The 17,150-nt window shown below is 29.9% G+C and overlaps 2 protein-coding genes across 3 annotated transcripts; both read left to right on the forward strand.

Annotated features, from left to right (window-relative positions):
* The first annotated feature begins 1,385 nt into the window (after positions 1-1,385).
* LOC101491243 (uncharacterized protein At2g24330-like) lies at positions 1,386-5,781 on the forward strand. The gene is made up of 5 exons (XM_004498538.4): positions 1,386-1,937; positions 2,882-3,026; positions 3,607-3,716; positions 4,406-4,820; positions 5,311-5,781. The coding sequence occupies exons 1-5, from the start codon at positions 1,683-1,685 to the stop codon at positions 5,577-5,579; spliced, it is 1,194 nt and encodes a 397-aa protein (XP_004498595.1). The 5' UTR covers positions 1,386-1,682; the 3' UTR covers positions 5,580-5,781.
* Positions 5,782-7,350: 1,569 nt separating this feature from the next.
* LOC101491568 (uncharacterized) lies at positions 7,351-13,533 on the forward strand. Of its 2 annotated transcripts, XM_012715255.3 has the most exons (8): positions 7,351-7,591; positions 7,728-7,948; positions 8,777-8,971; positions 9,078-10,676; positions 11,052-11,153; positions 11,396-11,457; positions 12,318-12,631; positions 13,154-13,533. In XM_012715255.3, the coding sequence occupies exons 2-4, from the start codon at positions 7,779-7,781 to the stop codon at positions 10,513-10,515; spliced, it is 1,803 nt and encodes a 600-aa protein (XP_012570709.1). In that variant the 5' UTR covers positions 7,351-7,591; positions 7,728-7,778; the 3' UTR covers positions 10,516-10,676; positions 11,052-11,153; positions 11,396-11,457; positions 12,318-12,631; positions 13,154-13,533. The 2 variants fall into 2 exon arrangements, with proteins under 2 accessions (XP_012570709.1, XP_004498596.1); XM_004498539.4 differs by lacking the exon at positions 11,396-11,457.
* Positions 13,534-17,150: the final 3,617 nt, after the last annotated feature.

Here is a 17,150-nt window from a genome sequence, read left to right on the forward strand (position 1 = left end):
AAAAACTAAACCAAACTAACAAATGTACCAAATTATTTTTCTCGCGACAAAAACTGCTTGATAGTAGTTCTTAGGTACCAAATGAGATCCCAAATTATTAGTGCAAAAATCGTGACTCCTATTATAATCTTTGCAAAATATTTCTGAAAACTTAGTGCAGTTGTGAGGTAATAACATACTGTATAATATCATAAACTTTTTTACAAAAAATCACGAAAACTTAAAATTTGAAGTTGAAAAATTAATTATACATCAAGATAGAACTGATCAATCCGGTTTTAAATTAATTATTTTAAAAGCGGTCCTAAAAAATAAATATTCGAGTTATGTTCTACACGAGTTGTGGATTTTGGGACTAATCCATCATGCTACTATTTGTATTTTTTTTTCCAAAAAATTTAAATTTTTATATGTTCTAACATTTTTTTAAAAAATATTATTAATGTTCTTTTAAATATAATATAAAAGTTTTTTATATTTTACATATTTTACTTTTAGCTGTGTTTAAATATTTTGCATAATTTTTTCAAAATGAAGTTTATATATTATTTAATATGACCAAACTAATCTGCTATAGATATAATTTTTCAGGACCGAATTAAAAAGTTATATTAAAATTTAAGTTGATTCATTCGAACTAAGTTTCACACTAAAATTTTGAGTTGACATAGTCGAATTAATTAAAAAAAAACATATATAATATTATTACTTTTCATTATAATATTCACCAATTTTCCTAAAAATAAATGTAGTGTTAACCTTTTCAAAATTTAGTCTACGTTCGAACATTTTCTTTTCTAAGTTAGAAAGTCAATACCAACTTGTAAGAAGAATATAAAAAATGTCCTTCTATTTTCAATATAGAAGTTGCAGTTTTAAACTTAGAGTGTGTTTACTTTATTAAAAAATAAAAAACTGAATAATAAAACTCTAATCAGGACAACTAATATGATAAACACTAAGTCTTTTTATTTTATTGTAAAATATTTTGATGGATAATTTGAAAAGTAAGATATTTTATTATTATTTTTTCCAGAAAAGAATATTCTTAAATATTATTTGATTGTATTATTAGATAACAATAACGGATATAAAATGAAAAAATTGAATATTTTCTTTTTTAATTTAAAAGATGATTAATATCATAAATACTTTACATAATTATAAAATTTTATATTCAAAACTTAAAAATTTATCCTATATCGATTGATAAAATTTTAGAACAAAAATCAAGAGTCTTTATTATAAAAGATTATAATTGGTTAAGATATAATGACTTGTTCACTTGCCGACATAAGAGAAATTAGTAAAAATAAATAAACTGTTAACGATAAATTTTAAAAATATCATAAAAAATGTAATTAAAAAATCTTAAACACCAACAACTAAATTTGAATACTGATGTTACCCTTCTTCGTGTTTTCCTCAATATTTCCACTTCACCATCATATCTCTCTCTTTCAGCGCCGCTTCGTAATTCATCAACTTCGTCACGTGCCCCTGCGCGCGTGACGAAACTTTCTCGAAGCAGCATCCTACTCCTCAGATCGAACTCCATCCCTCTCCGCGATCCAATTCCTTCCACATTCATTCAATCCGAACAACTTCTCCAAAACGTGCTTTCATTCTCAACTCCTTTTCTTCTCTTCAGTTTCGTTAATTCCAATAAATTGGTACTGAAAATGGTTGAAGAGAAAGCAACGGTTACTACTGAAAATGCTACTACTACTACTGAGGAAAACGGAAAGAAGAAGCGTAATAAGAGTTTAATTTCGAGAATTTGGAAGTTTATATTTAGGTCTAATGAAAATGATTTGGAGAAGAGGCTTCAGTATATTTCGAAACAAGAAGCTTCTGTTTTGAGTAGAATGAACAAGAGATCCCGTTTCTTGAGACGAACCTCTCGCCATATTATTATTTTTTCTGTTTTATTTGAGGTATATTATATTATTATTTCATTCTCATTTTACTTTAGGTGTTTATTATTTATTTATTATTTTCTGTGTTTATTAATTAATCATTTTTTATTATTCATAGTTTTAGAATTTAGTTAGATTTGTCTCTAAGTACAAGTCACTTGCTAGCTAAAAGTATGTTAATCAGGCTACTTGACAAAAAAACATAATTTAGTTGGACTTAACTCCACTAATTAGACCATATTACTATGTGAACCATGAAATTTATTTATTTAGGGCTTTGGTTTGTTGATTTGCCGACTTTTTGATGATGTATTGTGATTGTTTGAATATGTGTTATTTGAATGATTGCTGATACTGGAGATTGGAATGAACTATCTTTTTAATGTAGTTTGTTTGAATTTAGGTTGAGTCTAATCCAACCTTACAAAATTTGACTTATAAGATTAGAGACGTATTGCTAATCATATCAGTTTAGTGACTACTCAAGAGGAAATAAAAGTTTAAGACTAAACCCGATTTTTGACCTTTGGAAATACAAGCATTTCATCTTTTGGAAGATTTTGTAGATAATGTAGTCTGGTAATAATTTCAATTGTTGCCTTCTTAGCGTGTTTGATTTACATTTGAAAATATGCAAATTTGAGAAGGTACATTTGGACTCCTGAAGTAGATTTGCGATGGAAATCCACTTATACCCTATAATTATTTTTTTACCTTCTTTCTTACTATTTTTCAAGGGAGAGTAACAGAAGGAGATGTCACTTTGGTTACTAATTTTTTTAGAACAGTCTTTTTGAAGACTATAGTTTTATAACACTTGTATATTTGTAGGATGAAAATGAGGGGTTCGCTCAAATTATGAATTTATCTGAGGATAAATTAATATGTTCTTTTAAGTTTTTCTTTTTTTTTGGCATTGTTGGAAAATTAGATTTTGCTTTAAATAGTTTCAACCTTTTCAGGTCATTGCCATAGCTTATGCGATTATGACAACACGATCCATGAATATGAATTGGAAAATGAGGGCGATTCGAGTTGTTCCGATGTTTCTTTTGCCTGCCTTATCATCTGCTGCTTATTCAACATTTGTAAGCTTCATAAGGATGTGTAGGTGTCGCGAGATTTATAACTAACACAAATATCATGCAGAAGCTAGTTTATTTTTGGATTTTATAATTCAGAGCACCTTTTCTTTATCATTTCGGTTGTTCTATTGAATTTTCAGTTGACATCCAGATCTAGGTCAATAGAACCTTTAATTTTCTATTTTCCGTTGTTATTGTTGAATTTGATGTTTGGCATAGTGATAGTCAACCTATATATGACATACTTCATTATTATTAGTAGAATTTCTGTTGTTATTCGTGCTTTAAGTGGGTTTTCTGCCAAGAATATAAAGCCAACTTTTTTCTCTATGCATCATTTTGATTGCCTCGGTGTAGTCTTGTTGTAAATGTCGATAAACAAATATGATGATGATGTGTCATTACATTTACTAGAAGCTCCTAGAATTGATGTAAATTAGGACAAATGTCTCAAATGAAACTTCTGTGTAGATAAAAATGTGCTTGAAGGATTTGCAACATTAGATTCTAATTTTTTGGATTGGAAGCCTGTGTTTAGAGTTTAATATGCAAGGTGCATATAATATTAGTTGAAAATTAAATCTGAAGGTATGATTTTATAGGTGATCGCAGGGACCAGAAAAATCTTGATAGGCTGAGAGCTGAAAGGAAGGCAAAAATTGATGAGCTCAAAGAGAAAACAAATTATTACATTACTCAACAACTCATTCAGGTAATGTTTGATGCATTGCTTGTTACATGGCTTTCAATATCACGCTGTTTGCTTGTTACATGGCTTTCCATATCACCCTGTTTCCTTGTTGTTTGGAGCATCTGAAATATGTTTGGGTCTGTATTGATTTGTTCATGTCACGTTCTTAATTATCTAAAACCTCAAGGATATATTTGGGTGCATTTTATGAAGTAAACCTTTTAGTATAGTTATATGATATGATTCTATAACTAGATGTTGGCATCTGCTAGAACAAACAAATCCAATCAAACTTTTTGATTCCCTAACAATCACTCCCCCGTCATTTGATATCATATCACCCAATAAAGGGAAAAAGTGGCCTTCCCTTGGATAAAAAATAGAAAAATTGATACACTTTTTTAATGGAGAGACTACTGAGTTAAAGAAGGATGAAGTTCACATAACCGTGCATTTGAGCTCCCCTAATTTTTTTCTTTATTCTCAGTCACCAGATGCGAGTATGATTGTTTTGTTAATCAACAACGTTCAGAAAACAATTGAAATCACATATGATAAATTCTATGACTAGAATCCTTGATTCTTTTTTCAATATGAACTGAGTAGAGTCCTGTTTTTTGAAGTACATCATTGGAACTTGGAAGGCTACTAATGGTGATATTTGTTTGCAACTACTTAAATATTGTCGGGTATGTCTCTTGTGATTGCAGAAATATGACACTGACCCAGCAGCAAAGGCAGCTGCTGCAGCTGTTTTGGCATACAAGTTGGGTGAAGATTCGGGTTTGAAAGTGCATATGGAAGATGAATCTAAAGTTGGGGCTCCTGCAGGAAAGTCTAACAAAGTTGAACGTGTGCAGTCTACTGGACTTCGAAATCGCAAACAAGTGCAAACTCAGTCCACTACCCCAAATCATCCTGATCAACAATTAGTTGCTTCTAGGGGAATCGATCAAACTCAGACTCTTGTGCAGAATGAACTTTTAGTTGTTGAGCATCACCAACCTCAAAGCTCAACAAAGCACTATGGAGGGTGGATTGCTCGTATTGCAGCTTTGCTTGTGGGTGAGGAGGATCCAATGCAGTCTAACGCGCTCATATGTGGTAACTGCTATATGCATAATGGTAAGAGAAATAGGTTTTAAATTTTGTTCTCTTGCAGAAATTTAAAGAGTTAGAGAAGTTGATCTTTTTATCATACAAGTGTATATGGATGGTTAAAAATAAGTTTAAGCATAAATCAATCTTGACCATCACTTATATAGTTGTTGGGTCAATACTAACTCCCTTCACCTCTGTGCTCTTACTCGATATGTACCTCCTGTGTGTGGGGATATATCTAGTGAGAGGGCTTTTTACACAAGAATAATAGAAATAAATTTTGCCTGTGCAACTATATAAAGATAATGAAGATTAATAGTAAATGGTGTCACATGATCACTTCAAATTTTTATTTTTATTGTTTCAATTATTTTATCATGACAAGGTGTAATGACCAATATTTAATCCTTTTCACACAATACGCATCTTCCTTGATATACATACAAAGATACATACACATATATATGTGATGGATTGGCAGGGAAGTGTTTTATATCTGCTTATTTATTGTCAGGTCTTGTTCGGAAAGAGGATTTCCTATTTATCACTTACTACTGCCCCCACTGTCACGCACTGAACAAACCAAAGCAATTGGCTGAGACCATCTCCGCTTCTAATTTGCCTAACACGGAGCCCCCAAAAACAAATGACGGAGAGGCAGTTAAAAATGCTAGTATTTGTGCTTCTGACAGCTTGGTTAGAAACATTAAACCTGTAAATGAGACCCCTGTGATTGAGCACATATCTGAAGAGGATAGTTTAGTGAAAGAAGAAAGCCAGTGAAAAGGAAGCTTCATTTGGGGACGAGCACATGACTTGTCCATTGTTTCATTAAAAGGACTAACTCTGAGGAGACCAACTTGGCAGTTGGTTTTGTAACAGGAAAAGTGTCGACATATTACTTTGAAACTTGTATTAATATATGAATAATAACATTTAGATAGCATATCTAGTGAGTTATGAAAATTTTGGGATTTGATTTTTATTTTTGATGTTTTCTTGTTTAGTAAATTGGTTGGGACAGTCTTAGCTTAAAGAGTTGAACTGCATGGAAGAGTCAAATAATTTATCAGTTTTGTTTAAAGAGTTAACGAGTGTTTGTTATGGCGGTGAGAGGCTGTGGTTTGAACACAGTTATGTGGTGAGTGAGACGCTGACATTTTTATGTTTGGATTCACGTTTAGAGTTGTCAGAAATGATTTTGGAATTGTAAAATTCATTTTGTCTCTAAAATTTATTTTAATTTGAAATTACAATTTGTAGGTTTTTAGTCTACACGTGAATTTCATGTTGAAATTTTTTTTTTCAACTCACTTTTACATAAATGTATTTAAATAAAAAACTTTTCTATTCAATTTATTTTTAATTAAAATTAATTTTATAAAATTAGTCATTTTTAAAATCAATTTTAGTGACTGAAAAATCAAATACACATTTAGATTCACAAAATCATGGGTTAAAAAACAGCATTTTGATGCGAAAATTTAATTTTAATGCAGAATCAAACAAGTTATTGTCATTGTGTGTTCCATAATTTTGAAAAATAGAATATATTTATTAGTTGAATCGAAAACTGGTTTCTCGTTTCAACCTAAAAATTAGGTTGGTTTAAAAAATGGTAAAGAATCCTATAAAATTGCTGAAAATGGTGAAAAGGCTAGGAGTGAATTTGATAAAATTGCTGAGGTTAAGAGAAAATACTTTCATATCCTTTTTGTTTGAGAATCATGCTTTTGTATTGCACGATCTCATTACTCTTTATAATTTGCTGAAAGTCCAGGGAATGCTTAAGTTAAAATAATATTGGGCGAAGTTGTGTTTATCTTAAGCTATTTGAATGAAGAAAAGGAGAGAGGAAAAGATAGAAAGTGAAAGGACGACCTTATAATGAAATTATATATATATATACCCACAAAGTTTAATAACCTATAATCCTTTTTATGTAACAAGATGCATCAGGTTTAACTTCAACAATATAGTTATATATATAATTTTTAAAGTATTAACGCAATATATATAATTTATTAAGATGACTGTAGTCCTCACAAAATTGTCTTACAGACAATTTTAATTTTTGTTGAAACCAATTATATGTAATTGTCATCCAAAATTTAAATATTTGATTATTTTTTGCAATACATGATAAAATATTTCCATAAAATATTTTATTTTTATAATTTGAGATGAATTAAAAAAGAATTTCTTAAAAATCATAAATTTAAGATAAAAATAACGAAAATATATCAACATAAAAATATATGGACATAGAAGAATTTCTTAAAAATTATAAGTTTATTTTTATAATATTGTAAATATATCTAAAAAGATAAACATTCAAATAGATATGTTGAAATTTTAGCAAAAACTAAAATAACTTGCATTTTTCTACAGGAACTAAATTGTTTTAATCTTTCACATAGTGAGTGCGTTGATATTGATTCTCGTGTAAAGAGCTGCAAATAGCAACCACAAAATTGAAAAACAAAAGCCCAAGGAAAAGGCCCAAATTAAAACGTACACTATTACAATTACATTATTATTACAGGGGCGCCGCAGCAAAGAGATTTAAACCTCATCGTTCGTCCTTACTACGCCAACGCTTCTTTGGATCGATCGAAATAAAACTGAGGCAAAACCGAAGTAAAATAACAAAGTCAAATCTAAAACAAAAAAAAGTGCAGAAACTAAGTACTACAAACCCTAGCCACTTACCACTACCGAATGGTGCTGATTCTCAACAACAACACATAATAATCGCTGATATTCGTTATCCGCATTACTTTCTCTTGAATAATGTAAATTCCCTTCAATTATCCTTTCTCATTTTTATTTTTCAAGATGTGGCATATTGTATTATTAGATAAATGTACGAATCTTATGTTAATATTCATTATCATTGTCATTATTATTATTTTATTATTTTTTTTACAGATGGATTCAAATTCTCTATGAGATAGTAAATTAATTGAGTATATAAGTTGAATGGCAACGAGTGCAATTTTATTTGTTGCCTGTGGGGAACAACATTTGTTGCCGTTGACGATGCATATTGGTTTTCTAAGATTTTTGAATCGCACTGTTCAGTCTATCAATCAACGCTTTGCTCATATTTTCTGCTCCCAAGGTGACGGTGACGACGTCAAACATGTCAGGTAATTTATACAATTCACTCTTATTACATTATTACATTATGTGTGTGTGATCATGAACTTGTTTTTGGTTATAATCGAGTTTGAAAGTTATTTATGTATTGAATTTTGAATTAAATATGTTATAATTTTTTTAATCTGTTTTTAGACCCCAACTTTTGTAAAAATGAGTGTTTTTAGTTTCTTTGTAGGGATTAAATTAAAAGCACTCAGTTTCTATGAAGCACGAATTGTGCTGACACACACTGACCCATTGACATTAGTAATAATTTGAAAAAATGAATTACTTGAATGTAATCAATGTGTCGGTGCCGTGTCAATGTCGAACACTGGGGCACGGCTTCGATCGAAAGTGTTGGTGCTACGTAGCTTAGTTTTTATGAAAGGAGGAAGTAAAAATGGACACAAATTTTATAGGTACTAAACTTGAAAGATACCTAATTTTATAGGGGTTAAAAACATGTTTAATACTTGACTTTTTTTAACTTTAAAGTAAGTTGCATTACATTAGGTGTCTAGGGTTGGTTGAGCGTGACAATTGTTATTAATGAACTTTGATTTTGTATATTGGATTTCGTTATAATTGAGTTTAGACTTTTTTATTCTAAAAGAAAGTTGGACTTAAAATTGGTGCAAAATTTTCAACTTAATTCATAAGCTACTTTTTATCACCTTTTCCAACGTAGTAAAGCATCTAAATATTTTTATTTACCAAACCATTTGTGACAAGAGGCAAAATCAATTCTAACACTTTTTACTGTAATCTCGAACACATAGTTTTTATTAATGTATAGTGTTCTTGATTTGGTGCTTATTACTATTTGGTTGTAGGATTTTATGTGAAGAGGAAATGGTGTTTTCGTCTACACAATATCTAATGTCAGCTATTGGGAGAAAGTGCCAGGTAAATGCTCAAGATTGTTCGTTGCGTAACAAGAGTTTTGGTGGCGGCAAGGGCCAACATGCTGTTTTCAACGTGTTGGATACAATGCTAAAGTCTAGTCTAGAGCGTCTAAAGATGATGAGGTTAGCTTTGATGTCATCAAGTTTGGAGAGTATATTATTAATCAGAAGAAAGATGTTACAGATTCTGAAGCAAATGACACTTTTGGTTATTACATGAATATTGCAGGGAAAACATATCTTTGGTAAGGATAGGTCTGCAAGGATATTCACATGAATATAACTATGCAGAAAATGCAGCCACTATTAGGTTTTTGTGCTTGGAAGGTAAATTGGTAGCTGCCCTGTGGCTTCGGAGAAGACTTGTGCAAAAATGTATCATCCCTGACGTGTATACTCACAACCATATTGTAAATGGGCTATGCAAACTCGGTCTTATGGGGAATGCAGATCGTCTTGTTAGAGAGATGTTAGAATCTGGTCCTCGTCCGAGCTGTGCCACTTACAACACTTTAATTAAGGGCTATTGTGCTGTTAATGGTATAAAAAAAGCTTTGGATCTATTTACAACCATGTCCAATACTGGTATTCTGCCAAACAGGGTTACTTGTAACATACTTGTACATGCATTGTGTGAGAAAGGCCTTATGAAGAAAGCTACAAAGATGCTTGAAGAAATACTAAATGACGATAATGGCGAAGATATACCCGATTTAGTTACCTCAACTATATTCATGGATAATTACTTTAAAAATGGGGCAAGTATTCGAGCTATCGGTCTTTGGAATGAGATGATTCAAAAGTGTACAAGAGTAGATGTTGTTTCGTATAATGTTCTTATCAATGGACTTTGCCAGAATCAACAGATGCATCTTGCAAATGGATATGCATGTGAAATGCTTAAGAAAGGTTTACTTCCTGATGTTTTTACTTATAATATTCTTATTGGTGCACTTTGCAAGGAGGGAAAAATTAGTGAAGCTTGCTATATTTTTGGAGTTATGTCTAGAATGGGAATTATGCCTGATCAAATTTCATACAAGATTATGATTCAAGGCCTATGTTTGAATGGAGATGTTGTGAGAGCAAAAGACATGCTTTTCTCGATGTTGAATAATTTAATGGTTCCCAAGCCTATAGTATGGAACCTAATAATTGACTTTTATGGAAGATGTGAAGATCTTAGAAATGCTTTTCTTACAAGAGATCTGATGCTGGCTTTTGGTGTTCTCCCAAATGTATTTACTTATAATGCTTTAATTCTTGCACAATTGAAGAGTGGAAATATCTACGATGCTCACTCTTTGAAGGAAGAGATGCGTTCAAAAGGTCTTTGTCCTGATGTGGTTACTTATAATTTGTTGATAGGTGGTGCTTGTAATTTAGGAGATCTCGATTTAGCGCATCAACTACACAATGAGATGATGCAAAGGGGGTGTGTACCAGATTTAATAACTTATACTGAATTTATTAGGGGGTTGTGTATTAGAGGCAACATTAAAGATGCAGAAGAGCTTTATGCTAGATTACTGAAATCTGGTTTATTGAATGATCATGTTCCAGTTCAGATTCTTTTTAACATGTACTGCAAATTGAGCGAACCAATCAGGGCGTTTAACTTTTATCAAGACTGGCTGGCAAGTAAACAGGATAGCAATTGTGCCTGAAGCCCCTATTATGCTCATGACTTTAGATATCATCAGAGTTTCATGTTCTGGGAAAGAAAGTCATGTTTCACTGAAAGTCACTATAGTTCTAAAATTCAGACTTTTCATTCAAATGCTGGTCGTTCCCAGGTTGTGGCACATATGACTGATGAACTCTCCAGGTTCGTGTTTACATTTTTCTACATGTGTGTATTATACTTTGTACTTCTGAATTTATTAGTGGTTTGATTCTGGATTCATCTTTTCTGATCTTCCTTCCTCTGTCAACGTGTCTTTTATGGCTTTCAAATTTCTTTATGCCAAGTATGTAATTTGTACTTCTGTTACTTGATATATATATTTCTGGTTTATGTTAATGAATGTTAATGAACCAAGTTGTTTCCAGAGCTTTTCTGAATTCAGGATAATAATGTTTTAATTATTTGGCTGCTTTGGCATGAGAAGCAAATAACTTGGGATCATATGTGCAATTTGAGCAATCCATTCTGATAGTGTTTTTAATGACTTCGGATTACTGTTGTTCTTTTGGCGTGCAGTGACTTGTATGTCTTTTAATGGAATATCGTTTCAGAAGATGCTATCAGCAGATAAAAGTGAAGGTGTAAAACCAGTTCAGGGCTCGATATTTCTCTGCTCAGGTTGGATTTTAGAACTGATTATTATTTGATCGAGAACAATTGTGAAATAATTTGGCTTGAGAAGTTGGTAAAGTTAGTAGATCAATGGTTTATTTTATAACCACCCATAATGGTTACATAATATCAACCTTTCATTTGACCATAAATGGTTTATATTACTTATTTATTGTCTAAAGTGAATTACTCACTTTAGAAGAGCCAAATCCATTGTAAAAATATTTAATCTCAGAATTACATGACAGGACTTAGAAGTTGAATTGTTGCCCAAGCTTGGTTGACACCAGTAGTCACATATTCACCATAGGTAACATTTACTACTTTAGAATTGCAGTTATCTGCTTGAGGGTATCAGTAGTTATCTATGTAGTCAGAAGTAGCCGCGGCTGCAATTGCGCTGTTGCATCATGGTGGTCTGGTGCTACGCAAAACGCCGTTGCGTCGAATGTTAGGGTAGCGGCTGTTGTGGAGAAGTCGAAGCGCTTTTTCTGGGAAAAACGCACAACAGTAACAAAGGAAAATGTCTTGAATGCCCTCAACCATGGTTGTTTGGGGCACACGACAGATCGTGAGATTGTAAGATTTTAGGCGACATCCGTTGTTCACCGTGGCGGCGTGGTGCTAAAATCGCTGGAAGAGGCGGCACAGCCGGAGCGACGAGGAAGATTGTGAAGTCATAGTAGCGGCGCTCTTCTCACGCCGCCGCCGGCTGGTTATTTTTGTTACAGTCATGGTTCATGGGTTGGCTCTGCAACTCGGTTTATTGAAAACAACGCTTCGCATAACAAAACCATAAAAAACACACGATTGTGATAATTGCCGTTTATGATACCTGTCTTGCTTGCTGGCAGGCTGTCGTTTTGCTTACTCTATTCATTAACTTGCTTTCCTTTTTGGTTTTATATAATTGATTAATAATAATTGCTAATGTGATTTGAAAAATACTTTGCTATAATTTTCAATAAAAGGAAATAACCAGTCCTTGAAGTATACTTTGCTAATGTGATTTGAAAAAGGAAATATACTTTGCTATAATTTTCAATAAAAGGAAAATAACCAGTCCTTGAAGTATACTTTGCTAATGTGATGAATTAAAAGGTGAAAGTGGGTTGTCCTTGAATTTGATGTTTGACCTTGTGTAAGGGTTCATAAATTCTTTTTTTACAGAAAAATGAACTTTATTGCAAAGGAGAGGGAAGGTAATACAGCTTGGTGGAGGCTAAGATCCTTCCAATCAGATGCGACAAGAAACATGAAATGTTCAAAATGCGGTCAGGTTGGCATGTCTCTGCATATCAGAGCAGAGGAGGTAACTAAATTTGAAACAGCCATGAGAAAGACAGCAGAGGGGTACCCCCATAAAGACAATCCTATCCAGGAACAAAATTTAGGGGCAAAGAAGTGTACTTATTCCTTAAAAAGGAAGTCTCCTTTTGTTGCAGTGAACACTAAAGAAGTGCATTAACCATGCGGCCAAATATGTAAGTTTCCTTTTTTTTTTTACTTAGGGCCTGTTTAGAATGGCTTATTTGGGCTTCTCTTATGGCACGGGTGCTTATGGAATCTGTTTGGGAGATGATTTCGAAAGAACTTATGGGCTCCCATAAGCTGTTTTTCACAAGCCCACCATTAATCTTTACATCAAACCATTGGTGTTACCTTACACCTCCTTTGTTAGGCACTGCATCGATGATAACAGTCTTATTGGAATGTATAGATGCTAGTAGTCCCTTTCTTGAATCTATTTTTTTGTATGACATCTAACCGTATATAATTGAGTCCACACATGATGGAATTTGCACATTCAATTTTTAAAACAATCATTTCATTGTTTTCTTTTTCTCATTCTCTCAACTTAAGAAGCAAAGGAAGTTGTGTATTTGCCTGTGCTTCAGCCTTCATGCTCCATGCTTTATTTCTGTCTGAAAATATTTTATTACATTCCCATTTCATTAATCCTAGTAGTCATAAATCATAACCATTATGCATTTTCTATTTCTTAGGAGCAATTAAAATAAATGATGATTCACTACAAGGAGATGATGTAAGAAATATCAGTAAATTATCATTTACCACCGCACAAATTGGGCCAACTGTGCCCAACAAAATGCTGTAGGAAGGATTTGTTACAAGAGGTGATCGCAAGAATGATGCACTTTTAACTGCATTATCGTTTACCTCCCTCTGGACTCCAACAAATAATGTGGTTTGATTGGTCATCTTTATTTTCATTTTCATACTGGTTCATTATGTTGAATGGCTCATCCTGCAACTTGGCATGGATGTTCTAATTTTTTTATTGTTTTCGCGTTCTATTTGTAAGCCGTGTTCTATTTGTAATTTTTATTAGTTGATTAATAAATAGGATACAATTTCTACCTGAGTGTTTTCTTCGATATTTTCTTAATTACTTTGTTTATTACTTTTATCTGTCATTGGTTCCATTTAGGTAGGTGATTGGAGTACTCAACAACACAATTGATGTGCAGACCATATCTTTAATACCATTACTCTTTTTTGTTTAAATTAAAAGAATGTTTAAATAAGTTGAGTCCCAAGGATTCATTATGGTCACATAAATCTATACTATCTTCGGATTGGTCAGAGTAACGAGAAGTTGAAGAAACTCTCTTGTTATGGAGGGAAACTATGCGCATGCGGAGCACACAGCTATAGAGTATCTAGTGAAATTTCAAACATACATCTAAATGACTATTTTTTTGGGTAAATAAATACTTCAAAATATAAAAACGGATTAGAGAATTTTAATTGAGATAATTTTCACTACCGGAGAGTATCCATTTCCTTTTTTATCTTCATACGCATAAAATTTATTCTCATTATAATCCATACCATTGATTACGTTTAGCTAATTGGAAATATTCACCAATAAAATCCATGTGAGACAATATTTCTTAGAGAGTAATATAAAATTTATACAAAACAAAACCATGTACTTGAAGAGTACGCATCAGTGCTGCATGAGTTTTCGAAAGCTACATTGGGGAGACTTACGACAACTAATTTTCATTAGTGCATTGTGAACCATATATTACAACCACTACATTAATACAAAACTCAACTAGAAAATAATGTATTTCTATAAAACTTAATTAATTTTTTTTTATGGATCTTTTATTTGGATCGATAATCTTATTACTTATATTTTTTCATTAGCAATTTCAAGTTCAATACAAGTTGGGTAAATATTTCATTAGCAATTTTAAGTAAAATTCATTCTACTTAATTGACATATTAACTTATATTAATAAAATAGATAGTTACCCACAAAATTTATATTAGTTCGTCGATAAATTTTTTGTATTTTAAATTTTTTAATCAATAAATTTTTGGTATTTTAAAATTTTTTTGGTCAATGTTTTTTCTGGATTTTCTTTCATGAGATTTTTCAAATTTAAATTGTATTAAACAGCTTTTTAGCATGATGAGTGATATTAGATATCTTAAATTGTTAGTAAGTTACTTTAACTAATTAATTTTTTAATCTAATTAACTATATAATATTTAATATAATACACCACCCCTCTCGAATTTTTTAACCATTCGTGGACTTCGAAACTCTACAATAAAGACCAATCACCATCCACGGGTTTGGAGGACTTATGATTTATAAATAATAAATATATATTACTGAATTACACCAACTTAATAAAATCTAAAGCATATGGATAGGATTATTTAAATATTTATAATACAATATTAAATATTGATAACAACGTTGATGTAGCTTATGAAATATTTTGATAATACATATTTTCTTATTTTGAAATAATATATATTTATATAACAATAATAACTAAAGAAAATGGTGTATGAGTCTTCCTCTTGGGAGGAAAAAAAATAGCATGAACAAAACAATATTAAGTGTTAATTTAACGGAAAAATAAGAGTGAGTTGTTAAAATAATATAACACCTTATTTATGTTGGTACATTTATCCAACCGTGTTAGCTTTTATATTTTGTTTGATTTTATTATTATAATTTTGATTTTTTTAAAATTTTATTATTATTCTTTATTACATTAATAATTTTTTTTTTGTATTAGATCGGAGTAAAAAAAATTATTTTTATTTTTTATATTAGATCGAAGTAAAACTAAGAGAAAGTTGTTAACAAAATAAAATTGTGTTGTTGTATTATCCCCAAAGTACTAGGGGAACGATGTTTGCTTCGGTAGAGTAATAATAAAATATTTTTTAAAAAACAAATTATTATTATTATTATTATTATTATTATTATTATTATTATTATTATTATTATTATTATTATATTCGAATGAAGAATAGGACAAAGTTGTTAACAAAATAATTACTAAGTTAACTAGTAATAGTAAATAGGAGTTATTTGTTAAAATAATATAACATGTTATTTATTTTGTCACATTTATTTAAACGCATTAACTTTGATATTTTGTTTAATTTTATTATTATAATTTTGATTTTTTAAAATTATTATTATTATTATTATTATTATTATTATTTATTACATTAATAATATTTTATTATTATTATTTTATTTATTTCTTAAATTTGATTAAAAATATCATAGAGTTGTTAACAAAATAAAAATGTGTTGCTATTTTATCTACAAAATAGGAGAGAGTTTTTGACACAAATGATCAACTCCATTAAGTTTGATGTATTTTATTTTTAATTTAATATATTTTATTTAATTTTATTAATATAATTTTGTTTTTTTTTATATTTTAATTATTTTGTTTTAGTTAAATTAATAATTTTCAAAAGTTAAAATAAAAATAAAATAAAATAAACTTAGTAGAAGATCGCATATCCAAGATACAATCTCTCAGTACAAAAAAAAATTAATTATGTACTTGATTGATGCGCTGGCAAAAAATAGAACAATTTAATTTATTTTTTTCAAAATGGGACATTGATTAAGTTTTTAAAAAAAAATGATATATTGATAAAAAAAACCTAACATTTCTAGAAAAATTGAAAGTAATAAGATATACATTCCCATATTCTTACTTTGAGAATCAAATTAATGACAACTGTGGAGTTTGTGATAAGTTATCTCTATCCTTAAAATGTTTATGCCTTAAAATAATTTTTTTTTCTCAACATTCGAACAAACATAAATACACTCATTTTCAGGGTTTTTTTTATATAAATATTCCTTTTTAAAATTTTTAATATTAGATTGTCCTACTTCCAAAACAAAATATCATATTGCCCTACTTTTTAGCCTCAATTGCAAGTCGCAATCTGGGGATGCGACTTCCTAAAAGAAAAAAATTTGAACTTCACTAGATGATGCGACCTCCTACTTGCTTTAATTTTTTTTGTTGTTGAATTTTATTATTATATTTTTTAGTATATTATATTGGATATATTATATTTATTATTATTAAATATTTTAAAAATAATTATAACATTAAAAAATACAAAATATTATTATAAATAATAAAAATAATTAAGTTAATAATATTATATAACTTTTAATAATTATTATAATAATAAAAATAATAATAATAATTTTAATAATAATAATAATAAAAATAAAATTCTATTAATAAAATAAAAATACTTTTATTATTTAATATATTCAATAATGTATTTTAATATTATATATTCTTTGGTCGTTGAATTTTGTTATTTATTATTGGGTATATTGTTATAAATAATTAAAATAATTAATTTAATAATTAAAATATTTAATTTAATAATATTATATAACTTTTAATAATTATTATAATAAAAAAAGAATAATAATAATAAAAAGAAAATTCTATTAATAAAATAAAATTAAAATACATTAAAGAAAAAAGAAAAAATACTACAAATAAAAAAAATACATCAAATAAAAATTAATTATTGTCATCTAAATGACCTCCAATTCCACATCTACTTTTAGGTGGACCAATCATAAAAGGTAGACGAGTTTTCGACGACCGCGTAGATGTGGAACTGGATGTCATTTAGATGACAATAATTAATTTTTATTTGATGTATTTT

Source organism: Cicer arietinum, chromosome 4 (assembly GCF_000331145.2).
Source record: "Cicer arietinum cultivar CDC Frontier isolate Library 1 chromosome 4, Cicar.CDCFrontier_v2.0, whole genome shotgun sequence".
Lineage (NCBI taxonomy): Eukaryota > Viridiplantae > Streptophyta > Magnoliopsida > Fabales > Fabaceae > Cicer > Cicer arietinum.

Coding starts and splice junctions, on each gene's coding strand:
- LOC101491243 (XM_004498538.4), top strand. CDS start 1,683: ATGGTTGAAGAGAAAGCAACGGTTACTACTGAAAATGCTACTACTACT. Junction 1,938..2,881: donor TTTTTTCTGTTTTATTTGAG/GTATATTATATT, acceptor CAACCTTTTCAG/GTCATTGCCATAGCTTATGC. Junction 3,717..4,405: donor TTACTCAACAACTCATTCAG/GTAATGTTTGAT, acceptor TTGTGATTGCAG/AAATATGACACTGACCCAGC.
- LOC101491568 (XM_012715255.3), top strand. CDS start 7,779: ATGGCAACGAGTGCAATTTTATTTGTTGCCTGTGGGGAACAACATTTG. Junction 7,949..8,776: donor GACGACGTCAAACATGTCAG/GTAATTTATACA, acceptor ATTTGGTTGTAG/GATTTTATGTGAAGAGGAAA. Junction 8,972..9,077: donor GAGCGTCTAAAGATGATGAG/GTTAGCTTTGAT, acceptor TGAATATTGCAG/GGAAAACATATCTTTGGTAA.